This window comes from Nicotiana tabacum, chromosome 18 (assembly GCF_000715075.1).
Source record: "Nicotiana tabacum cultivar K326 chromosome 18, ASM71507v2, whole genome shotgun sequence".
NCBI classification, from domain to species: Eukaryota; Viridiplantae; Streptophyta; class Magnoliopsida; order Solanales; family Solanaceae; genus Nicotiana; species Nicotiana tabacum.
Window position 1 is genome coordinate 49,299,979 of NC_134097.1, and position 26,836 is coordinate 49,326,814.

General features: G+C 36.8%; 1 protein-coding gene across 1 annotated transcript; it reads right to left on the bottom strand.

Moving 5' to 3' along the window:
* Positions 1–1,041: 1,041 nt before the first annotated feature.
* On the bottom strand, positions 1,042–16,780 carry LOC107810164 (DNA mismatch repair protein MSH7). Its single transcript, XM_075236842.1, has 17 exons — positions 16,410–16,780; positions 15,059–15,611; positions 12,081–12,176; positions 11,912–11,967; positions 11,415–11,481; positions 10,798–10,893; positions 10,416–10,547; positions 10,251–10,284; positions 10,102–10,149; positions 7,989–8,188; positions 7,778–7,904; positions 7,392–7,669; positions 4,741–4,932; positions 3,373–3,786; positions 3,187–3,283; positions 2,327–2,454; positions 1,042–1,771 (listed from the first exon to the last, which is right to left on the bottom strand). The coding sequence occupies exons 1-17, from the start codon at positions 16,670–16,672 to the stop codon at positions 1,289–1,291; spliced, it is 3,264 nt and encodes a 1,087-aa protein (XP_075092943.1). The 5' UTR covers positions 16,673–16,780; the 3' UTR covers positions 1,042–1,288.
* Positions 16,781–26,836: the final 10,056 nt, after the last annotated feature.

The following is a 26,836-nucleotide window of genomic DNA, read 5'->3' on the forward strand; positions in this document are numbered from 1 at the left end:
GTGTTTTGCGCTCGTCAGAAGTATATTTTTCAAGAAAATAATAATATAAGTTCACATACATACAATAGTTTAAATATTTATTTTGAAAGAAACGTGTATATTGAATGGAACTTTGAATTGCTTTATCAATTTTATGTGTGTACCTAATTTGTATGCCAACATATAATAAGCAAATATGTTATGAACGAATTGTTTTCAATATAAGGTAAAATTATAATTGACTTTAATGTCCTATTTATTTAGTACTTTCTACCTAGTTTAGTAAGAAAAGATTTAATAACGAAAACTCTTGATGATTTCAAAGATTGTGAAATCTATTTTTGAGGGGTAAAAAAAGAAAACGATATCTCGCTAAGGATCATCGTGTTTTTAATATAGTATAGACAGATTAATATTTCTAGCCAGAATAAGCTTGATCCTTAAAGGTCTGATTAATTATTAGACATTAAATAATAGAAAGGATAACTCCAAGCTCCCTCTAGATTTGGCTTTGTAACACTAATCTCCCTTATGATTAATTATATTATGCGTACCGCCCTTATTTTAATTTCTTTGTAGTAAATTTTTAACCTATTTGTCATTAGTGTAAGCAAATTGGTATGTTACTAATTTACCGTTTCAAATGTAATATTTTGTTTAATTAATTTTATAAACATCTTTCTTTCCTTTACGATCGCATAAGAGTTTTTGAAATTCCTTTCAGATATAGTACTTTTTTAGAATTCTCATCGCGACACAGTTTCCATTCCTCTAGATGATCTAAGAGGACTCTATTGGTCTTTGCCTCTTTGGGTTGCTACGTTCTGATGACGAGAAGCGACTGTCAAATCAAAAAACAGGTCTTTGACACCTTCATTAATATGCTTATCAACCAGTATTTCAATGAGTCATCATTGTTTATATTAATGATAAATAGGTATAGGCAAAGTTATTCTCTGTTACTTGCCTAGTGCTGGAAGCAATAACAATTGAAGGATGACTATGTTCAATTAATTTGTTAACATTTTATTCACTCCATATTAACTCTTCATCAAGCAACTATAACGGCAAAGATTCTCTTGGAGTAAAGGACAATTTTACAACATTGCAGTTTCTCTTGCCTCTTTCCATAAAGCAAAAAATTTACTAACCTTGCTACTCTTATAGAACAGACAATATACTACAAACTTCTCTCGACCAAAAAAAAAAAAGAAATACAAACTTCAACAATAACTTTCCTACCTTCCAGTTAGTATCATAATTTCATCGGCATTTCCCACTGAAGAGTTTCACGAATATACAAGATAACTCAGAGACTAACATCTTCAGCTAGTGGATCTATCAGCTTTAGTTCATGCCACAAGCAATACAATGTATCAAATAGGTCATCGTTAACTTCACCATCTGTCTTTGAGATTCCTAGAAGTGTCTTGAACCATTCTTCGTGCAGTGTTGAAAAGCAAGCTCTTTGTTCACATGACCTAAAACTTTCTCCGATCATTTTCTTCATGACTTGCCCTGCATTGGATGCGGATTCAACCACAATTTTCGGGATTCCAGCCATGAGTGCTACTTGCATTCCATAGCTCTCTGGGCATGCTCCAGAGGCTAGACGGTAAAGGAACACCAGCTCTTGCTCTGTTGGAGATGAACTTTGAGATTTCAACTTGAAAGAGCAGGCCATGTGTTGTAATGTCACATTAGGATGAGAAGCAAACTCTTTAGAGAGTGGATGATAATGTGTGGCAAACAGTAAGCGGCAGTTCACCGTCTCTATAAGGTGTCGGAATACCTGGACAGAACTTGTAACTTGTCAAAAACTTCACCTCACAGCTTGAATGTATGGAACAAAACCAAAGATGCCATGACCAAAATGACTCAAAAGACAAGCAAGATTCCCTTTCAATAACGCATAGTAACCTTAAAGGCATTGGCCGAGCCCCAACAAGTTTTGCTCAATTTCTTAGCTACAATAGCTCCATTCTTTATCTTGTGATCTTATACCTTAGGAACAGGTCACATGCATAAAAAGATAATTCAGATGGCAAAAAAATGCTTCAGTAATTTCAGATAAAGTAATATGGTATGTCATGCCACGTCTTTAGGTAATACTTTGCCCGAGTAACTCAACGAAGCTCGATGTATTGTACTAGAAAGCTGTTAAACTATAATTGTGTATTACACTTTAGGCACTTATCATGGCATTACACCAGTTGACTGGGAAAGACAGATCAAGCATCATGTAAACTAATGCAAAAAGACTCCCAGAATCTGTCTATCAAGAAAACAGAACTCTTGCATGCAGCTAATCAAATCATACAATAAAAGAAAATAATGGGGAACTTACAGCATATGCAATAGCATATCCATCAAAAGTGCTTGTTCCTCTGCCCAATTCATCCAGAAGAACAAGGGAATTGCATGTAGCATTTTGAAGAACTGACGCGGTTTCTGTGCACTCAATAAAGAAGGTACCTGTAAAAAGTAAAAATAAGAATGAATACCTGTGAAAATGAAAATTAATTTTTAAAATGCATGTGGGGCATAGATGTTTCTGCTTTGAGCTTTACACATGGTCAATTTTTCTTTGTAATGCACTAAGAAGAGGACAGAAATTGTGAAACCACAAATATCTGCTGCCATTGATCTAAAATTCATCTTTATTCCGAGAGTGAAGAAGTTTACTGTCCAAGCCAAGTCCACTGCTATGGACTTCGACTCATACCTAAAGAATGTGATAAAGCAGGAACTATATTTCTCACAAGAAGTCCACCTGTTGCATCATAGCTGAAGCCTGAAGTAATCAAATTCATATAGTCCAAGTGCTAAAATATTCAGTGCTCGTTATGATAATGATGATGATTGTAAAGAACATCAACAACGATGGTTCAATTTGTGCTATTCTTATGTCAAGTAGAAAAGTCCAGGCACTCTTTTATCATTGTTATGATAATAAGATATTCCACAAGCATAGTCACTACAGTGAAGACTATCACTTGAATATCCCAAAAGAAGTCAATTATAGGCCTCTTCCGGTCCAAACTAAATTGCCCTTTTCCTCTTCTCTTTTATCTTTCTGACTTTTATTCCTTTCTGACAGTGGTCTAGACTTTTCCGAAGAATGAAAGACTACATAGATAGTAAAAAGGAGGTAAAGAGGGGAGGAAGATAGTTCAAATAATAAGCTCTCTTTTGATTAAAACTTACTTTCACCAGTCATGATTCGATCAGTTGCTCCAAGACGTGTAAAGATGATGTCCACAAGTGAAAGCACACATATTTCTCCAGGCACATAGCAACCCAACTGCAGTGAAATTGATATCTTTAAACTCCAGAAGCCAAGTACCATCTAAATGAATGTATGATCTCTTCCAAACATAGAGAAGAATGAACCTGAGCCATTATGACGGCCAGACAAGTGGCACGTAAAAGAGTTGACTTTCCTCCCATATTTGGTCCAGTCAACAGTAAAGTACGAGGATGGCAGATATTCGTATTCCCTCCAAGATGGAGATCATTAGGAACAGGCAGTCCCCCACTTTCAGCAAGAGCATATGGATGCCAAAGCCCCTTGATGTTTAGTATTGGCCCACCAGTCTCTCTACAGAAATTTGTTGGCTTTGAAAGAGGCAAGATCACTGGTCTACACATAATTCCAGAGGAAAATTTTGCAGTAATGGAAAATGATCTTAACACATCAACACAACTTATGGCATAAATGACTTGAGACCACTCAGTAGCCTTCTCAACAAATAACTCCATCAAAATGGATAGTGTTTCAGCATCAAAATCAGTAGCATTATGATCCTGTCACAGCACAGGAAAAAGGAATTACTGACACAGCCCTCTGCAGGATGAGATGAGGTTTAGTAAAACAGAAGGTTCACAAAGGGACATACTGAAACCGTTAGTATAATTAGGTTTATAATGCATACAACTATTGCTAAGCATCAAACTGAAGTACGAGATCATGACACAGGGATGAATGAGGTAGCTGCATCGATGACCTGATAGGTAAACTTGTTACTTCTTTTTTCTCTTTTGGAAGCGGGGAGGGGGAGGGAAGGGAGGGGGAGGGGGATGTAGAGGTTGTGTCCAGCTGTGGGGAAAGGAAGCAGTTGTTTACAGTACCAAAATGATGTGTTTACATCAAAGCAGCACTGTTATATGTACACCCTAAAGAGAACCTAACGAGTCCATAACATGTCTCCAATCAAGAAACGATTTAAAAATCAAGCACAAACTATTTGATTATAGAAAACAAGAAATAAAGTTGGGAACTACTGAGTAAAAGCAGATATAAGGGTCAATCTTACACTATGTTTCCCTAAGTCCTCAAACACCTGATTCTTTCCAAACAATAAAGGACTGCCAATGTAACAGTTCCTTCAAGCACAATCGGAAAAACTTGAAAATGCAGATTTAGGAAAACTGTGACTGGATTAATGGCCAGACTCTAACACACATGATTAGACAATCAACTAGCAAGCACATTCTTCTCTTTTTCCTTTTTTCTTTTTTCTTTTTTCTTTTTTTAAGAGGGTAAGGGCGGCCCATACTCCCCGTGAGTGTTGAACCTGTACGCCAACTAGAGTCGGACCAGAAGCCTGCAGGGGATTTCTCTGATACTTTAAAAAGATGAAAATATAGATGAAAAAATAACGAGCACACTCCCATCAATTTGAATATTAAAGAGGTCGAATATAATGGTCCAAAACAATCTTGACAAGAAAAGAGCCAAAAGAATCTTGTATCACAAACCTGAAAATTGGGGAAGTCACTCTTGATTGCCGCTTCAAATTGGCCGAGGAACTTATCAAGCCCATCGTCACCATCTAGAACAGGCAAGGATACCACTTTAGCCAAGGAAGAGGTCAGATGTTCCTTCTGCAACAACCTTAACAAATCTAGCCCAATCCGTAGCCCTTTAACAAGCAACCCAAACACTTTAACCTGTAGTAATAAGAAGAAAACCTTGAGTGAAACAGAGGTTATATACTACATCAATAGAGCTGAAAGGTCATTCCCATGGGCTGAACCAGAAAATTCTTCATGGAGAACAAAAGTACTATGAAATGAGTCGTGCAAAAGCACGTCCAACATAAATAAATAGTCGTTGTAAAGAAGCATATGAATTTTTGGATTTCCAACATTAAAAAGAGAAGTAAGCAATTAGATACCTACCTACATCATTGGGCTTGCAAAAAAAACTCAGGTAATGCTCAAAGAAGAAATAGTTAGAGCAACTTCATTATTAGCTTACGAATGTAGAGCAAGAAGAAGAAAAAGTAGAAGTGAAAATGAAGACACTTGCTGTAGTCAATAATTTTGTCATTATATATTACCACCCACGGCTGTGGTAGGACATTTAATAGGATTATGAACTTTTTCCAGTTTCAAGTACCAAAAGGTCATTTAGGAAACACTTTCATTATAATAGTCAGGAAAGAAAATATGCCCACAGCATGAAAATAAATGGGGCATAAGATGATTTGGATAATTTGAGGTAAAGCACGGCTAGACCAAAGAAATTAGCAGTTGGAGCAAATGAATAAATTTGAGAATTTTTAAAGGTAACAACAAAATTGCCTCCTACCTTAGCTAAGAAGATCTATGGAAATCTGTAGGTGGAGGAAAAAGGATATCCATTGAACCAGGAAAAGTGCCAAGAAAAGTCATTTGGTGGATGCTTGGATACAAAGAAATTATCAAACATATAAACACCATAAAGGATATGCAACTAAGAGTAGGTAGAAGAGTGGGAAAACTGGAAGGATATAGAGAAGTTACCCGTTGAGCCCCTACTAGTTGTAAATTAATTATGGATTCTAACCGATAAAATAATATACAGGATGAAGGTCCATATTTCGTGTTATTTGCACATAATATTGTTTTAAATTGAAGAAGCTAGTGAGAGACACAAGGAGTCAGCCAAAAGCTCAACCTGAAGCCCTCTAGAGAGTAAGAGGTTTAAAATAAGTATAAGTAATGGATTTTATATATATATATATACATACACACACACAGAGAGCAATTTTTACCCCTATAGGAAAAATGAGGGTGAAACAGTGGTGCCCAAATGCAGACAAATTATATGAAGGCTCAGTTTTTCAGGAGAATGGCATGATAGATGAGACATCACATTGATCTAAATTACGACAGCTGAAATCAAGGAGAGCTGTAAAAGTGCACAGCAGGAACAGGAAAAGAAGATACCTAATAAAGCAAAAGCACAACTATACTACAATTATGAGATGACAATATCATATAGGAGGGAACGTTGGGCCTCTAAGGTCCAACACATGTACAAAGTGTCACAGAAATGTGAATGTTAAAGTTAATGCATGGTCAACACAATATTGGACAAGATAAAAAAATAGAATATATCTGATAGAGGGTGTAAGTAGAGCATAAAGAGGATAAAATGAGAGGTTTGACTGTGTCATGATGACCTCCAAATATGACAGTCTATAGGTGCAACACTATCATGATTGAAGATGTAAATGTAGACGAGGCAGACCTAAATACACATGAACGAAAATTGTCACAAAGGACCTACAGTCTCTCAGAGCCGAGGGTCTATCGGAAACAGCCTCTCTATCTTTATAAGGTAGGGGTAAGGTCTGCGTACACACTACCCTCCCCAGACCCCATTTATGGGATTACACTGGGTTCGTTGTTGTTGTTGACCTACAGTCTCTCAGAATGACTGCAGACTTAGCTAAGAACTCAACACGATATAAACAAAGGATAATCATTGTTGTTAACTTAGGTCATGTGTTTGCCAAGATTCTTTTCGGTATAGTCAAAGACTTGTGCGTCAATGCAAGAATAATTGGGAGATCTAGAGAACCTCTAGTTTTGTGGAACCCGCAATTTTATCTTAAGAAATGACTTATTTATTTTTTCCATGAAATGGGATCAAAAAAGAGCGAATGAATATAGAGAATCCATACGGCTGACTAAGCTAGTCTGGAATTAACGCATTGTTGATTGATGATTTAGAATAGTGGTTCTTGGACAAACAACCATCAGAGTAATAAACAACCATCAGAGTAACAAACAACCCCTTGAAATAAAATTTAACCGGAAACTACCATCTGAATAGAACAATCAATAACTATTCTGCGTATAGCTCATTTGTCTAGGAAGTAGGAAAGGTGTGAAAATGACACACAATGTCATCCAATGCGCAATAACGAGATAGTCTATTATTCGTCTGGTAAGTAAAAAAGGTGTGAAAATGGAAATAGATGCTCAGCTACTATATTGGCTAGTCTTTCTTACTGGAAGCAGATTGAACTATTGTGGTGTAACCACACAAACTAGTAATTCAGGTAGTGAGAGCATCTTTTGGCACATAACTGCACCAAGACTAAGCAAACCAAATTGAGATGTCAAACAGGACTTACTCGCTGCTTCAATATTTTGGCACCAATCAAGGGCAGTAGGAGTGCTTCAGAAGATTGAATGCTAGCCTTAACCCGTCCAAACAACCTATCCAAATCTGGAAGCTTGCGAAGATATTGAGCAGCGGATAATGTAGCCTCTGAATTTTCAACAAGTCTGTCAATCACATCAAGCCTATGGTTGATTTTCTCCACATCTTTGAGGGGATGACAAACCCAATTTCTCAAAAGCCGCTTCCCAGGTGAAGTAACACAATTGTCAAGATACTTGTATAAAGTACCTGAAAACAATAAATAATCACTCACAGTTAGAATAGAAGAAAATATAATTGCCACAATTGCCCCTTAGAATGAGTACAAAGCTTGATTTGACAAAATATTGTACTTGCCTGATGGACTCCCATCGGCATTATTGTTGAAGATCTCAAGATTGACAAGTGTTTGTCCATCCATTTTGAGGCAACCCCTATAGACTTCATATGATAGAATATCGCCATTACGTAAGACCTCATCTAACTGTTAATGACAGAATGAAACAATCACCAAAATAATACCATTAAATATTGCATACAGAAGATAGGTCACGGTTCTGAGACTTACCATCAATCGCTCTAAATGATTGACAAGACTCCCAAGAGCACATAAAGCAACATCATGGCTCGTTACTCCATCAAAGGTGTGGTCCCACTTATTACAAGATCCTTTAAAGTAACCTTTCAAGTCAAGGAAATTTTTCACTTCTGCAGGATCAACAAAATCAGCACCTGGCTGGACTGGGGACAGGAGTGGCACTGCAGGACCTAATTGGACAAAGGATACTCATCAAGAGATCTAAGAAAGTGACAGCTCCATCCATTTCTATTTCAACCATCCAATTTTGGTTCTATGTGTAACATCTTCATATATCATTCAAATTCTCCCGGAGGCTGGAAAAACAAATGTAGTATCTGAATAGTTTACGTTTATGAATCACAATCCCGTCTAATCTCACAACAACTTCACTCTTCTTGTGCTGACTAAACTTGCAGCGCATATATTCAGTCTTACTTCTACTTATCCTAAAACCCTTACTCACTAGTTCACTTCTCTATAGTTCAAGCTTTCGGTTGACACCCTTGTCGTTTTCGTCAATTAGCACATTATCATTAGCGAATAGTATACCATGGGATCTCATCTTGTATTGTGTGGTTAGCTATTCAACAACTAGGTTAAACAAGTAGAGGCTCAATGCTGATCCCGGGTGTAAACCCACAGTTATGGAAAAACTCCTTTGTATCTCCTACTAGTGACTGCCCCTTTATGCATGTCCTTTGTGACATTTATATATTTAATATGAAACAAAAAGAAAACATGGGCCCATTATAAAACATGCTTCCCATTATAAAACATGCTTTAATCAGATGGAAATGGATGAACATTCAAGATTAGTGCACATTGAGAACCATAAGATAGACTAGCTGCAACTTGCGTGTGCCAATGATGCTGTCCAAGAAGCATGTACATCCTAAGATAGACGACTTACTGAAGACCTGGATTTGTGATCATGACAGTGGTGTATTTTAATTTTAAGTATTAACTATGACAGCGGAGGCTTGGAATAATACTGCATGCACTATACAAACCTTATCACAACAGTACCAAATTGGGCCTTCTTTTGTTTTTTTGATAAGGATCAATTTGGGCCTTCTTAGCAACTTTTCTTCTCGTTGAACACTACCAGGGCTTGTAATATTGTTATTTATCTCAAGAAAAGCAAAAGGGGTAAAACTTTAAAGCAGCTGAAACTATTGATAGAGAAATTGGATGATGAGCTACTCTCAGCTAGCAAATTCCCCTAAAATGTGCAAGTTAAAGAAAGAAGAGAAACAAGAAATTGCAAAGAAGAATGAATAGATTAGTTCAACTTAGGAGCAGATAAGCTCGAGAGAATGAAATGTACACGAAGACGAGAGTGTGATTTCTTGTCTATGGATTTTCTAGAAAAAAGGTGACAATTGGCTTTAAATCTTCAACCATTTTGGGTGGAAATGATTGAAACAACAATCTGTTATAATTCCTTTGGGCTCGTGAATCTTCTTTCCATGAAACACAATCGGATGATAACAGAAAAGAACCTTTAATCTTCTATATATCACAATTACTGTCAGAAGAAACAGTGTGTGAAGAAAGGGGGCAGGTCTAATGTTATTCCTCTCTATAAATTCTAGAAAAGAGGACAACATGTCCCACAATGATATCACTCGGCAAAACTTGACAAAAGTGGACAGTCTCTCAAACAAACTAAGAAAGTTATCCTTTCTCAATTTCTCTCCACCAGGTCATATCTCATAGGCAATACAAGACCTTAGTTATAGCATTAAAGTTGCTCACTGCTAACTAATCTCATTCCAACTACAGAAAAAACAATACTGCAGGTCCCACTAATGACCACTTAAGAATTATAATATTTTGCAAAACTCATCTTCTTTAGAGAATTTGTCGCAACTTACTATAAATAATGGCCAAATAAAGACCACCATACATGGCTTTCAGGGAAAAAGTTAAATGGAACAATATGAAGATCCAGGCTTTCACACTGAACTGCCCGAACAAAGAAACAGCTTTGTGACATGAAGGCAGGACATAATGCCTTGGATAATCAGGAGAGAATTATCACAATCACAGCCATTTCATGATACAGTAAGCAACAATTTAAGAAACAAGCAAATATCACCTGTTAATGAGTATTTTTTCAGAGCTTTTTGAGCATCCTTTGACAAACCTGTTAAAATAGAAGTGCGAGACGAGGAAGTCAGACTCAATATATTTATTTCCAAAGAACAAAAATAATCCTTCCAAAGTCTAATTTAAAAAAAGCTTTACCCCTAGCATTGTGTATAACTTCCTTCGGTGACACCTACAGATGCGACAGAGCAACATAAAATAATCAAGCAAACGAATCGCATATTTGTTAAGTTACTCAAAGAAAGATACTAGATCTTCTATTAAGTTACTCAAAGAAAGATATTAGATCTTAAAGTGTCGTACTTGCATCAGCAAAGCCCCCAAAGCTGCACAAGATGCATCATCACTTATGGAACCAACCCAAACTTTCAGAGCAGCACAATCGACAAAAGCAAAGCCAAAAGCGGTTGAACCATTCTCTTGCTCATTGCAAGTCTAGATGTAACAGTGCAAGAAGCCAATAAATCCTCTGCCTCAGTTTGAAGTCTCATTTTGTAGCACAAAGATGACCATATGGACACTAAAAATTTTAAAGCTTTTTCTTAAAAATTTGGGGAGAGAACAGAAGCAGCATAAGATTGCATGAAGCATTGTTCTGCTCATATAATAGATAACTCTACTGGCATGTAGAATTAACAGAACTGTATCATGCCAATGGCCTCAATTTATATAAAAAGCTGCTAACCTCCTTAACTGCAAGAAGATGAACTGCATCAGGCCCAATATTACCCTCACTTGTGGTAGAAGGAGTGAGTACATGAACTAGTTTTCTGCGAATAACCTGAAACCAATATTCTCATCATCAAATCACTCAATGCCATGATGAACAAAGAGTTGATAGTGCTCATTTTAGAGATGCAGAAGAAATTTATGAGTGCCCAACAAAAAGATTCATAAAAATGTATACATCCAGAATTTTTCGAAGCATTAATTGCTTCTATTTATCTTCTGTTGCTTTATTATCACATTTATAACAGTTAAATGACTATCACTAACCTCACATAGCCCTAAGCGCTGCAAATATTTTTAAAGAACTAGGTAATTTATGAATGCTCAACCAAACTATATATATGTATCCAGAATTTTTCAAAGCATTAATTGCTTCTATGTATCTTATGTTGTTTATTATCACATTTAGAACAGTTAAAGGACCATCACTAACCTCACACAGCCCTAAGCATTACAACTGTTTTTAAAGAACTAGGTTAACTCAACGACTTGAAAGCAAGCATTACAACTGTTTTTAAAGAACTAGGTTAAGTCAATGCCTTCATGCTTTCACAAAATTCATGCTGCACTTACAGAAGTAGAGCCTCTAGATTTTGCTTGCTCAGATGTTTCCAACTGTTCCATCCGTCCTACTTTGTACCTTCAAAGTAGTTAGATAAACTCAAGATAAATGAAAAGATACCTAATAAGATACTAAACAAGTATTACCAACAAGGTGGTCAGTTGCAAATTGCTACTAACATGAGTCATAAGCCATGCAGAGAAAAGGTGACATAGTAATGAACTGTTAAAAAATGATTAAGATGAAGCAAATCAGAAATTCCAATTACTGATAAACTCGTACAGTCATTAGAAAGTAGGAAATTGGAAATCGCCAGCAGCAAAAGCTTTTAGCCTGTTTCCTTGATAAAAGATACATATCTGGAAAATGAAACTTCTAACTCTTTTTTTATAACCGTGGTGTTTCGGCCAGCTTGTGCACACCTCGACTATATCTTGCTACCTCCAAGTAACTCTATCCACCATGGCTTGGACAGATAGGAAGAAATAATGAGACTTCTAACTCTTACCCTCGCGCTAGGAGCTTCTGAACAGCTTCATCTATCCCACTTTCAGATATGCCAACCTGACAGAAAAGCAAGAAAATAAGTCTATGGATCAGATTCAGAAGATTAAACTAGACCGAAAATTACCAAAACTACCTTTTCAGATATCCCAAGTGACTTACTTATAGCATACCTGTCTACATTTTCCCACGCCACTTTGTGTCATTTTCCAATCGAGCTCCTTGTGACCAATTTCAGCATCTAGCTCATACAGCTCATAAAATTTTCCCTTTTAAAGCATTAATATTTTAGAGAAAACTATATCAGATAAGAAGCCTTGTGCATGATTTTTTCGAAATGAAAGAAAATAAAAGAATACATTTACTGCAGAATTGAAAATCAAACAAAGACAAACCATAACTTCAATGAAAGCAAATATTTTCTTTTCCTCACGTCTAACCATATATAGGGTATCCTAGCACTTATTGTCCAAGTATCTTCACCTAAATTGCCCTTTAACTATTAGCAGTAGATCCAGATTACATTCCAAATACTCATTTCATTCCTTGTTCTTCTCCAAAAGGAATTGCAAAATGTATAGAACGATTCAAACATGCATTGTCTAAGCCAGCAACGACAAACAAATAGGCGTATCCCAAAGGTTTTCACAAGTAATCCTCCCATATTATTGGCTGGAAAATCCACAACATCTAACAAATATTTACTTATGCTATCAATAGTGAGGCCTCTTTTTTCCAATAGGTCCTATCAATAGTAAGGTCATTGCTAACCAGTGTTGTTAAAAACGAGCGCGAAGCGAGGCCTTGGGCGCGTCTGTGATGCGAAGGGTAGCAGGTTCAATAAAGCAATGGCTTCTGCAAAATAAAGCGAGAAGCGTAAAAGCGACAGTAGCGACAGAAGCGAGCGCTTCTACATATTAAGGGCGCTCTCTTTTTTTAAAAGACCATCGATCAGCACTTTTCAACAGAGAACAACAGGCGACTAGGGTTCCATTTTCTGCACTTTTCAACCTCAAGTTCATCAAGGTCAAGCCCAGGTATGTGATATCTGCTTCCGCCTCCTCCTTCTTCTTCTTCTTTCACTGTTTCAATCCCAAAATAGCAGCGAAATGCTGGCAAATTTTTTTTCCCCTTTAGTTCTTCTTCTTCTTCTTTTTCTTTCACTGTTTCAGTGATAAATTACAGCGAAATGCTGCCCAATTTTTTCTTTGTCCCTAGTTGATGAAGAAGAAGTTGAAGAAGATGATGAGCAATATAATAATGATAGTGGAATACAAGAATTTGACAATCTTGTAGAAGAATAGGATGCTCATTTTGTGCTTTAATTGATACTACTCTTTAGTTTTTAGTTTTTACATTGAAGTATTGAACATTTGCTTACAGTTACATGTGTTGTCTATGCACTATTTATTTTAATATTTTTTTTATAAATTCCGCTTCACTTCAAAAAAGCGGGCGCTTCGCTTCTCGCTTCTTGCTTTAAGCGAAAAGGGGCTTGTCGCTTTTTCTGGCTTCACGCTCTTCATAACACTGTTGCTAACCATCTAATAATAAATTTTCAGCAATTAATGTCTTTAAATTTAAGAAACCAACATCGCAAGAAAATTATCTGTCCAATCTTAATAGCACGACCCTGAAAACCTTGTAACTTCCATTTAAGCAGTGTGTTATCCAAAAACCTGGTATTTTATGGTATTCAAAGTTTAAATCAGGATATCTCAGTAGTATGGTTAATACTCTTAATATGTGAAAACAAAGATTTTCAAAATAGTAAAGTAACTTTTCTGCAGCAAATAACGCAGAGGAAAAAGAAACGTGCATCAGATAACTAACAGCAAGAGGCAACAGTTTAGTAAATTAGGAACTCTTTCCACGATAAGATTTCATACTGTCACTCTTTTTACAAGGTAAACAGAGACCTGGAGAAATGTATGATACATATATATAACCTACAGAAAAAGAGAAGACCTAAAATTGTAGATCGAGAAACTTGAAAGCCAAGAAAACAAAGCAATGCTTAACGGATAAAATTACAGCAAGAGAAAGAACAAGAAAACAATCTGCATTTCCTAGAAAAATCCTAGAAGCTATACCATCTAGCAATATCTTGTTAGAAAATTAACCTTAGAGTAAATTGAGATGGATCTTCTACAAAGAATACAGTGAGTCAAATATTTAGAGTTTGGATCAAAACTTTAGAAAAAAAAATGAAAAAACAAAACCACGGCTTCTGTGTTCTAATAGTTCAAAAAAGTTTACTTTCCGTGGATTCTACATGAAGAACAAACTTAAAAGATTATTATCAAGTGGTCACTACCAAATTCATGATACCTAAAACATGGATTTTTGGGTAATCCTTGCCAATGGCACAATTAATAAGAGGATACTCTTAAGACACTGTCTGAAGGTCCCCCCCCCCCCCCACACACACACACACACAAAAAATAACCAGGGAAGTTTTTGTCAAAAACAGGAAAGTGTTTTGTGAAAATTTTACAAACATTTTCCTCATTCTAATAAATTGATACCGAAATACATATGTGAAACAATACTTATGCAAATATTAAACCTAAAACAAACCTTATCCAAACAATTATCCGGAACAAACTAATGCATGACATAAATATTAGAGAAGCAAAGAATTGTATATTATTCAGTAAATATGACTGTGCAGTGCATAACTGTCCACTCATATATAACAAAAGATATCAAAAGAACAAGAAATAGAATTTCCCTAATGGATTTAAAACTTCAAATTTTTTCCAAGGATATAGTCCAAGGAATGTAACAAGTGTTACCAAATCCTATCATAATGATACAGAAGAATGTACGTTATTAGGTAAAACATGGTTATTTTCCAAGTTCCATGTAGAAGCCTTTAGGTAATCCAGCTACTCAATATTCACAAGCCTAGCCATCTGGATCGTTACTCTTTCCAGTTGTCTAATAGCCCAATTTATTAAATATGATGAAGTACAATCAGCATGTTAAACTGTCTAAAAGCAAAAGCTCATAGCTCAAAAGCTTGTTGCACTAGAAAGAAAAAGAATGAACTGGCATACGATTACGGTGCAAAGTCACTTTTTCCAGTAAATTGATGACACAAAGCGGCTGGAAGGGAGAATATACAAGATGGTAAAGTAGAACTAACCACTTTAAAGAAAAGCAGAATGTCCATGTATTTGCATTTGACATCCCAATACTGCTTCTGAGAAGCAGACATTTTTCTCAACGCATCAGGAGGAATAAACAGTGTCCGCTTGTCATAGAGTGAGTCCCCTGCCATTCTACCATTCGCATCCTTGATTTGAGATGGATGAAGCCACTCAAACTTGCTAGTCATTTCAAACTCTGCTTCAAGGTTCTTCCTTCCAATATTCAAACCCTCAAGACTCTTAATCCTCTTGCTTGTGTTCAATGAAGAGCAATCACTCCTATCCCCTGAGGTACGCATGTCATCTTGGACTCTTTTTAACCCAGGTACAAAAGGTTGCATACTTGGTGTTTCCGGCCCAAAACCATGATCATCACCTTGTATAAGAGATACTGATCCTTTACCCTCTTGATTACTATTTCGATTAGAACTAACAGAACTTCTATTAGAGCCTAACCGCAAGGAAACAGAAGGATTCCCCAGTGTTTCTGATCCTTCATTTTTTGTACAAAGAGAGGGGATCCCAAAAGAATCATTCTTCGCTAGATCCCTGTACACAATATCAAAAAGTAGTTAATATCACACATCATGTCGCAAGACAGTATGAATATTCTGTGCACACAATATAACCAAAAGGCGGTTAACATTTCAACTGTACATAATAAATAGCCATCAAAATAAGCAAGGAAGCAGTGAGCATTCGATCACCCACAAGAAGAAAAGAAACAGAACCAAACTCTAACACCATGCTTATTGCGACACCTAAAAAAGATAGAACAGTAAAACTTAACCACACCACCTTTAACATAAACATGGTTGCTAATGGGACATAATAGTTTAAAATGTAAACCCTCTATTTCAATGGCAAAGGAGCAACAAAAAGGAATACACCAAGTCAGCAAATTCACATAATTTTGACAAGGCTTATATCAATTAAAAAGAAAAAGCCAATTTACAAAATAGTAGGAAACAAAGCCATGTGTGAGAGAGAGTAGCTCTAATAAAGTAGAGAAAGGGAATAATTAAGACTTTGTACTAGTGCTAACACCTTCAACTGTAACATAGCAGGTCAAAATTGCAACGGAGCAGTGAGCAACAACTGAACATAGCTACACCACCTTTAACATAAACTGGATTGGTAATGGACTATAGTAGTATCAAATGTAAGTTCCGAATAGCAGTAAGTTAGTAGTAATAACGTAATTTATTTTTGACAGTATAGTAATAAAGTGCAATTTACAGTATAGTAAGTATGAATAAGACCATGCAGTAATAGATACCGATATTTAAAATTGTAAGCAATGAAATTTCATTAAAAAAATAAGAACATCTCGAAATTAAGAGATACCGATCAATGCGTGGTTTTTCTCTGATAAACTTGTGCCTAATAGAAGAGAAAGCAGAAGACTTATTTCCATCATGGCCGCTGTTGAAGGGGAGAACCTGACGTGGCAGCTTCTCAGGAGGAGTTTCAGTTCCCAAAATGTCCGGAATATTTTTGGTAAGAGGGACTGCATTTTGATTTGGAAGTTTGAGTTTGTTATTGCCGGAGCTTTGGTCCTCCGATGAAGGTCTCTTGAGGAAGGAAAGCATAGATTTCTGCCGCTGCATTTCCGATTGTTGGAAAGAAGTGGGAGAAGGGAAGAGGGGAAAAAAGAGAGGCGAATTGGCGCCAAAGGATTTTTGGGCTTTTGGAAATTGGAGTAAAATTTTGCAAGGGGGGAGGCTTAAAATGAGGAATTATTACCTTGGCTACTGTGAAAGTCCGGTGGCTTACTCACCGTTGGATTAGATTAACATTTAACGACGTTACTTGACTAGGGTGGTATCTGTGTACCACTCTATGAATTGTTGGTTTTGCATTTGTTGGTTTTGCATTTTACCATACTATTTGGGAGAAATTCAAAAATAATCAGATTTACTACTAGTCCTTTAAAAATAACCCATTTTCAAGATTAATCGAAATTTAGCCATTTTTCATGTAAAAATAAATTTGAGCGAAAACAATGTTCAAAACCCGAAAAATACGCCAGTATATTATGCTAGAGTTCCAGCATAAGTGTACTTGAACTCCAGCATATTATACTGGAGTTCCAGGATAAGTATGCTGGAACTCCAGCATAATATAATGGAGTTCCAGCAAGTATACCGGTCCAGCATAATATATTGGAGTTTGGAGCACCGGTGCTCCAGTCTCCAGTATATTATACTTGAGCCAGCAAAGTATATCGGTCCAGCATAATATACTGGAGTTCATACACAGGTGCACTGAACTCCAGTATATTATGTTGCACCGGTCTCTATTACAGCAAAATAGTGACTATTTTTTATTGACTTGGTAAATGCTAGCTATTTTTGAACGACCAGTCCGAAAATTGACTATATCGTGTTATTTTTACTACTATTTGGTATGATTCAATACATTACCGGTCATGTGTACAATAAAAAATTAAGGCTCTTGGCCCATTTATATTACTTTACTAGTAAATCTAGTTAGTCTTAAAATATCAATGAATTTAAAAAGTCTCATAAACATCAATAAAATTACACATAAATTAGCAACTAATAACTGTAGTGTATAGTCAATGGTAACTTATTATAGCATGTTACTTTCTTAGATTAATACATTATATGTTAATTTAAACAGTCTACAAATTGTCAATGTCTGATTAATGTCTTGTTAGTTACATCCCAAATGACAAAATTGAATATAACGTTTGTTGGAACAAACTTCATAATGCATGTCAAGCTTTAAGACGACGGTGATAGAGGTTTTATTCTTTTTTTTCGCTTCTTTTGACTGTAACTGATTTTGGTTTCGTCTGCTCTTTTTCTCTCTTAACACCAAATGCAAAAAAAAAAAAAAAAAAAAAACTATCGTAGTATTATGAATGGAAATTAACAAAAAAAAAAGAATTTTGAGAAAAGAAATAGAGTGTTGTTGATGGTTAATAATACAAAGGAAGGAACTCTTCCTTCTCTCTAGGAAGAAGGGTGAATAGTAAATCCGTTACTATTCATCGGCCATAACTTCGGAATCTAGCAGTGGATTTTCGCAAACTTGGTATCAAAAGATTCATTTTCTCTTTGCGCACAATCCCCAATTGGTTTCACCCTCAAATCCCTAGCCAATTGTTACAGATCTACAAATTGGTTCGTCCATTACTGTAGCAAAATAGTGTATCTGGGCAGCTTCTTCTTTTCTGTGCGATGTAGTGTTGAAACTTTTGCGTAATAGAGCCCTTCCATGGCAGCCAACGTCTCTCCCCAGCCAAAGGCTGTGGGAGAGTAGAATCCAAACTCAAAGTTCCTACGATTCAATTTTCCATGGATGAACGTGAAGAATTTGCAAAGGAGGAAGGATTACATCAAGCAGTGATGATAAAACTGTCCAGCGACGCACCAAATTTACAGATATTAAAGAGTATTCTGCCAAAAATCTTTGGTATCAAAGGTAATTGCTTGTTCGGTTCTTTGGCTCCACGACAAATTTTAATTCGTTGTGATCAATATGAAGATTATGTTGCTTGTTTGGCAAGAGCTGTAAACTATTTTCAACATAATGGAAGGGAGCATCAATATAGAGTTTTCCTATGGAGTGTTGGATATAATCCAAACTAGGAAACTTCGAAGGTGGCTATTTGGATTTCTTTGCCGAATTTGTCGCCTGAACTGTTTGCTCGTAAGCCTTTATTGTCCATTGTGGCTGCTATTGGAAAACCAATCGCAATTGATAAGGCAACACAAGTTAGATCTCGTCCTAGCACGGCAAGAGTCAAGGTTATCATTGATTTACTTGACAAACTTCCTGAAAAGATCAGGCTTCAATATCTTGATGTTAAAACTGGTAAGATTGTTGAGGATTACTAGGAAATTATCTATGATAATTTGCCTTCGTATTGCGGCCATTGTAAGCATCAATGACACGAAGAAAATCAATGTCGGGGCTTAAAAGGAAAGGCAGTTCAAGCAGCTCGTGTTTGTGATGATAATGAGCATCAAATAGTTGAAAAATTGCAGGGTGATGCAAGAGATTTTTTGAATGCTAAGAGAGCTGGGCAACAACTTATAGAAGGATCAGAAAATGATAAGAATGCTAGGCAGCAGGTGTGTGATGATTTGAGTAAAAGGGCAGATGCAACAGGTGTTAGAGGTGTTGTGCAAGTAGAAAAAACTGATGTTAATATCCCTGATGGTGCACAGATTCTCAGCAATTCTGGGATCTCAAAGAGTGTCGCTATTGTTCCTGTCGATCGTGCCTTAGCTAGGATATCTCAAGCTATGTCTGTAGAAGCAGGAAATAAGGTGTTCAAAGATCGAGGGAATGGCAGTAGTATAGGGACAGTAGCGGGTGGTGATCGACCTATTAATGGTACAGGTGAACAAGCTGATAATACAGCAGGATACAAAGCTATTATTGTGAATGAGGAGGGGCAGGAACATGTAAGTACTGAGGCCTTGGAGTGTGCTGATTCTACGGCCTGTAAGGCTGTGAATATGAAAAATTCAGTTGCAGGTGTACAAGCTAATACTGGAGCTTTGAAACCTACAGCTCCTTTGAAACATACTGCTAGGACTCTGGAAAATAGTAATGATCGAGTTGTTACTTCAAAAAAAACTGGTGTGGAAACTACTATTGAGGTAAATCATGTAAATGTTATGGAGTTGGAATATGCAGCTTCAACAGGGTATAAAGTGGTGAATGTACAAACTAAACAACTTCAAGTCTCAGTTGCGGGGATGGCTAATACTACTGCTGATCGAGAAACCAAGGCCACAAATAATGCAACAGATGTAGTAGTAGGACATGTTGTGCAATCTGGAATTGAAGCAGTTGCTATATGTTCAACGTTGGAGTCTACTGTTGTATTGACTGCATCGGGGGATCGACATTTGGTTGGGGCTCCTAAAACTACAGCTGTATTTGTTAATTTTGCTGAAAAACCAATAGGTAACGTGCAGAAAGAAAGGTATATGGTTGGGCAACAGGAAAACCAAGGAACTTCTACACAAAATAATATGCAATAGGAGTTTTTGGATGGCTAACATTGCTAATAACCAACTAAAGGTAGCAGGGGAAGGACATAGTGGTGTAGGTGCACATTCGGAGTCTACTACTGCATTGAAAACAACTGTTGATCGTGTTGCTGCACTGGTTGAACCAGTTGAGAAATCAACAGCAGCAGGTACAACTCCTGTAGATGTATCTACTGCTGTTTTAGTTCTAGCTGAAATTGTTTCAACACCTACTGATGCTGGACAAGATACAAAGGAAGCTGGGTAGCAAATTAGTAAGAATAACTGGACAACGGTTTCCAGCAAAAAAGGCACTCCAAATAGAAAAAAAATGATTCAGGTTGAGCAGATTTTGAGAAATTGTGTGAATCCTTTCAATGCACTAGCCAACGTGAATGACTACCATGAGAAGATTGGGAACACAATATCCTTAAATGATGGTTCTTTTAACCAACAAATAGTCCCAATTGATAGCTCTTTCCTTAAATGATGGTTCATATCCTTAAATGATGGTTCTTTCCGGAGAGCGACAAAATGCTATAAATAGCAGTGTAGTAGAAGTGTCAAAGGGCGAGCTTGTACCAAGGTCCAGCACTCTTACGATTCTTTTTTCCAGTTCCCAAGTGGAAAACATTATCAAACAGGCCCAGGCAGAAATGGTAATGAACACCACATTGGTTAAACAACCAATGGTGACTTTGAACACATCCGTGTTTGATGTCCCTTCTCAGTCAGTAGAGTCTTTTGGGGAGCTCAAAGGTGAATCTGGGCAGCTTGTCCTGTCAACTGGGAACAACAATGAGGTTATCCAACAAAAGGTAAAGGAAATGGCTATCAATTCTAAGTTGTGGCGTGAACAACGAGAGGAGGAGGATGAAGAGGATTGGGGTGATGGGTTTGCTGGCTATTCTTCTGAAGAAGGTGAGCAGGAGGTTGATCAGGAGAGTGCAAGTGAGGAGATCGACCCTACAGTAAAGCCAAAACCTCATGAGGCAACAACATCAAGTCCCACGACCAAATTGAACATTCATGCTCCTATTTTCATCCCCAGAAATTCTCCTACTGCTGTTATGCCAGATGCAGCAGCTAGAAGGTTGGTTAGCGCTGCGTAAACATGTGCCAAGCAGACCACTCCAGGTGTTAATACAAGTCAAATTGTGATTACACCAACACTTAAAATGCAGCAGCAACAAAATGATCTGCACACCTCAACTAGTATGCATACTGGTGATCGCACAGCAGCAACAAAACCAAATTCTGGGCAGCAGCAACTCACAACAACTACTCCAATTATTTCGGTTGATAAGAGACAACTACTGGATGCAATTGTAAGTACTGCTCCTCTACGTTCTTTAAGTCATACAGTCTCTCGCACTGGTCGTGGGAATGTGAGCAGGAACAAATCACAAAAACAACAACAAAGTACGACAAATATGGTTCCTGCATAAGCTGGAAATACATTGATGACTCAAGTTGTTTCTCAACACATGCCAAATCCAATTTTGGTAGGTAGAGATATATATGAAGAAGGGGAGGAAGATGATATCTTAAATCAATGCCGGGCAGAGGCATCAAGAAAAGGTGACCTATCACCTATGCATAGTGGAAAAATAAAAAAGGCACATACAAGGAAAAATAGTTGGGACGACAAGGTCAGTGATTTTTTAAATGTTAGGCGACCTCCAATGAGAGTTGCCAAACAAAAGAAGGCTGCCCTAACTACCTCAACGAGGTCCAACCGTTCAAAAAAGAAATGATGATTTTTGAATACTTTTTGAACACGGTTGAGGAAAACAACAAAGAACTGTAAATTGAAGATTTTACATGTTTGGAAAAGAAGGGACATGAACCAAATTTGTACTTCATTCTATTATACCACTTTATTAGTATTCTCATTTGAAATATCATCACAGAGTATGTTATAAACTCTGTGATGATCATTGAATATTTGGTACTCTCCAGTTCTTATTTTTTACATGCGTGCTAGTAGGTGAGGCCTTTTCATTGCCTCAATAGGATAAGTAAGGTAAGGTTTAGCCCGGTTTGAGTTGCCTTTGTCCTATGCCTTTGGAAAAATATCCACACGGCTATGAGATTATATGCCTCGTGAGACTTTGCCGGTAGCTACACCATGAATCCTCTACATGAGGCTGCCATCATAACGCAATGTGAGGCGCAGAGGAGTGATTATATAGCCAAGACATATTGGTAACAATATCGGTGCTATTGTCCCCCTTATTTGTACTGTTCCTAATTGTTGTATTTTCTGTTATTTTTTTATTATTAATAAAAAAATAGCCATAGGCGCTTGCCTAGCGGATTGCTGGAAAAAAAATTAGAGTGTTGAAAAGAAACATATTTACTTAACCCATTTGAAGAGAATTTAAAGAGTAATGAGGATTAAAAGGAAATAGAATCAAGACAAAAAAAAATTAGAAATAGGAAAACTGAAAAGAGTTTTTAAAAAAATTAAATGATAATAAATCTGTTTCTTCCTAGAATTTTTTGGACCTATGCGTAAAATAAAGCAAGTTTTCACTATTCCATACATTTGATATAACAGCAAAGTTAATAAGCAAAAACTAAAAAATTATTATAACAATTTGCTTGGTAAAGATGAGTAAGAGGAGAAAAACTATACGTTCGGCTTAGTCTAAAGTACACGGGTAATCTGTAAAGCAATTTGAAATAGATCTTCCACGTTGTTATGTACTGATCTTTTGCCGTAGAATTGAGATTGAAAGTATCCTATCAATCAAATAAGTTAGCATCTTTCCACGTCCCATAAGTATGATCAAACTTGTATACTTCAAAATAAAAATAAAAATTAAATAGATTTTTTATCACCCCATATCGAGCTTCGAAAAAAGAAATTCTATTATCAATTAAATTGACCCGCATCAATGTTACGATCCAAATCGAAAGACCGCGACGGACACCTGGTGCCTAACTCAACCGAGTACCAACGTAGCTTATCCTTCTTATCATACTATCATGGGTAAATAAGCTGTAAAGGTCGTCATGAGATAACCAAAATTAAACATAAGAGGATACTCGATATAGGACGACTCAACATGGTATACAAACTTATACATGTAACATGCGGGCCTATAAGAACCGAAATGATTATTTGTACACTCAAAACATAGGCCGACAAGGCCATACAATCATCCATATACATGGCATATGTCTACAAGTCTCTAACAGTGCATAAATGTCATAAAGGCCGGGACAGGGCCCCGTCATACCAATCAATACATGTCCAAAGCATACTGATCAAATAAGCAACTCTGGAGCTAGTAGAGTGCACCAACACCTTTCACTGAACTGATAGCCTACTAGGAGAACTGTCAACCTGTCTATCGGGACATGCGGGTATGAAACGCAGTGTCCCAAGGCAAAAGGGACGTCGGTACAAATAAAGTACCGAGTATGCAATGCATGAAATCAGTATATAAAAGACATGAAAGAAACATGGAGTAAAGGACTCGACTTGTAAGTCTAAATAACTCGGTGCATCATGAAACCTTTATAGCAACATGTATATGCGTATAAATTCCATATCATGCATGGGTATATGCGTACATAACATCCTCAAGCCTCTGGGGGTATCATGTCATATCATATCAGCCTTAGTTGGGGAAATCATCAACGTATATCAACTGATCAGGTGGTGGTGCATATATAACGTCGTAATCTTTTTTCATATGCCATATACATAAAATATACACATATATAACGTCATCTGGTAATGGGTCAATGTACATGTATAAATGAATGTAATGCATAAGGAAGTAAGTCGATAAGATATCTCGGAATGTATTAAGTTCAATATGCCTTCGGTTAATATCATGAAATAAACTTTATCAACTTATGTATTTTCTGAGACCCATGAACAAACGATATAATAATAGGACACATGGAGAATCAAGAACATAGGCACCCCTAGTATTTTTAAGAATAGAGTCATTTGTGAAAGTTATGCGTTTGCTAGTTTCATTTGTATCATATTGATCATACCAAAGTGGAAGAAGGGACATCCTTAACATACCTTATCATAGTATGTCCAAGACTACGTTGAACTCGTCTTGTATCACTTTAATCTACAACAACGATAATAATACTATCGTTAAGCTACAAATGATGCAACTATTGTACAACAAATGACAAGCTTATTTTATATTAAAACAAACAACATCTCCCCTGTTTTCCTTGCTTCCCCTAAGTCCATCAAAACAATAAGAACACATACCTTCAACAATATACCTTCAGCACCACAACATACCCAACAGTCTAACAACACCAATTAATCTACACAACAACAAGTACACAAATATCACCAACAAAGCAACTATTTAACACCACGAGCAGAAAGCTTGGATTGGAATCAAATCCCAACTTTTTTTCCCATCTCCCCCGTACTTACTGTCACGCCCCAAACCTGGGAGCCGTGGCTGGCACCCGGTGCCGTTCTGGCCCGAGCGAACCATTCTATAACTCATGATCGTTCGACCAAAACTAGAACATACAAAAGTCGAGTTAGCTGGACGCATTCCTTTTGTAACTATTATGGGACCATATGGCCACAACTCATAATGTACAGTTGTAAGTGGTAAACACTATATCACTAAGCCATTTTTCTTAAAACATGAATACATGTGGGCCGTCATGGCCTCTGACATACTATACAAAATGAACCTCTGTCTACAAAGCCTCCAAGATTATTTGATATCAAATGGGACAAGGTACCAGCCTACCCATAAGTCTGTAGCAAAACTTTGACACGATGACTCATAGACTCGACTGCACTCCGAATGAGGTGGAGTCTCACTGATCATTTGTTGAATGTCAATCTCGTCTATTATGAGGGCTCGTCAAACTGATTATCTATACATGCAGACATGAATGCAGTGTCCCCAACAAAAGGACGTCAGTACGAATAATGTACTAAGTATGTAGGGCAGAACTGAAATATAACAATAAGTTAACATTAATTAAAGACGTATAAGAATCAACTTGAATCTCTGAAGTGCCACCATATATGCATATTTATTATACTTATATATACAATGCTTCACTTTAAGACTATTATCCATATCGTATGATGTATGACTGCCCAAACGACCGTAGCGCGATGGTAAATGCATGACTGCCCGACCGGCCGTATGTCGGTGGTAAATGTGTAACTACCCAACCGGCCGTAGCAGGGTTGTAAATGCATAACTACCCGACCGGCCATAGCTCGGTGGTAAATGTGTAATTGCCCAACCGGCTGTAGCACGATGGTAAATGCATGACTGCCGATCAGCCGTAGCTCGGTGGTAAATGTATAACTGCCCAACCGGCCGTAGCTCAGTGGTAAATGCATGACTGCCCGATCGGCCGTAGATCGGTGGTAAATAATGATGCATATAATACCATTATAAATATTAACATATTTACCAAATACGTCAATAGAGAACTAGATACATACTTTGACATGCTTGAATATCACTTTACAAAAATGAATAACATAGACATCCTTAACTGCTAAGAGTAGAAACACTTGTGAAATAGCATTACGTTTACGTATCGTTACTTGGATCATGCCAAAAGAAAGAAGGGATAGACTTAACATACCTGAGCCGATTCTCCAGACAATCCCTCTAACACATGTCTTTTGTGAAAAACATGTAACGGTGGATCAAAGTAGGGAAAATCCATATGATATTCTTGAGAAAGGTTGCATCGTACTCCCTTAGAATTGCAAAATATCACATTGATTTAAATTGTTGAAGATCTTCGTTGCTTATGTGATATATGCAGATACATATTAGAATGACTCACGTTACTTTATTCATGACTCTTAAATTTGAGATGTCTTATATATGGATGTGGGCCCCACTTAATAAGGCTTACTTTAGCCACCAAATATCTCTTAAAATGCCATCTAATAATGCAAGTAAAGAATCACCAGATTGGCTTTGAGTTGCTGCCACTTTTTTGGCTTATTAAGCTTATCTATAAATTCCCTTGTTAATCTCTCACTAGCCAATAATTAACCAATTATCCACATACTTAAGAATTACCTCAAATTACTTAAAATACGACTTACTTTTAACACACTTAATACATCTTTACTATCATAGTCATGTGATATATTACTAGTCCATAAATACGGGGTATTATAGCTTGAGTCGTATTTCATCTCCAAATGTCAAACTTCGACCAACCTCATTTTCTTCGACACGTTTACCCTCTCATCTTCGCGACTTTACTTATCACTTATTATAAATATCATAAGCACTTATAACCTCAAAAATAGTTTTGTCATTGAACTTAATTATCTATGACAAATCCAATGTAGAAAAGTACGGGATGTAACATCTTTCCCCCCTTTAGAAATATTCGTCCTCGAATGTTAATTCTTATAGATTTACAAAATTTTCACTAGGGTCTCCTTTGTAAACTAAACTAAAACCCAACCTCTATCTGAAATCTAGACTATTCACAACCTTTTGTACTTGTGTATCTCGTATCTTCTTCACCTTTATCTTACTTACCTTTCAATATCACATCGTATCTTCTGTTTCTTTCATAACCTCCCTTACACATGGGTGGAAATTACACCTTAAAGCTCTGTTGTAATACTTGCACCTCTGGTGCATACAAAATCTGGCGAAAGCTTTATACTGACTTCTTATGATTCAGCTCTATGGCACGTTCTAAAAACAAAAGAAGGGTAATATTTCCTAAATGCCTTATAGCCTCTCAATTATA

Bases quoted from the DNA above. Each gene is read 5' to 3' on its own strand.
- LOC107810164 (XM_075236842.1), bottom strand. From the start codon at position 16,672: ATGCAGCGGCAGAAATCTATGCTTTCCTTCCTCAAGAGACCTTCATCG. The intron at 10,150-10,250 runs GTAAAGCTTTTT...CTATTTTAACAG, and splicing joins AGTTATACACAATGCTAGGG to GTTTGTCAAAGGATGCTCAA. The intron at 3,284-3,372 runs GTTCATTCTTCT...ATTTCACTGCAG, and splicing joins TGGCCGTCATAATGGCTCAG to TTGGGTTGCTATGTGCCTGG.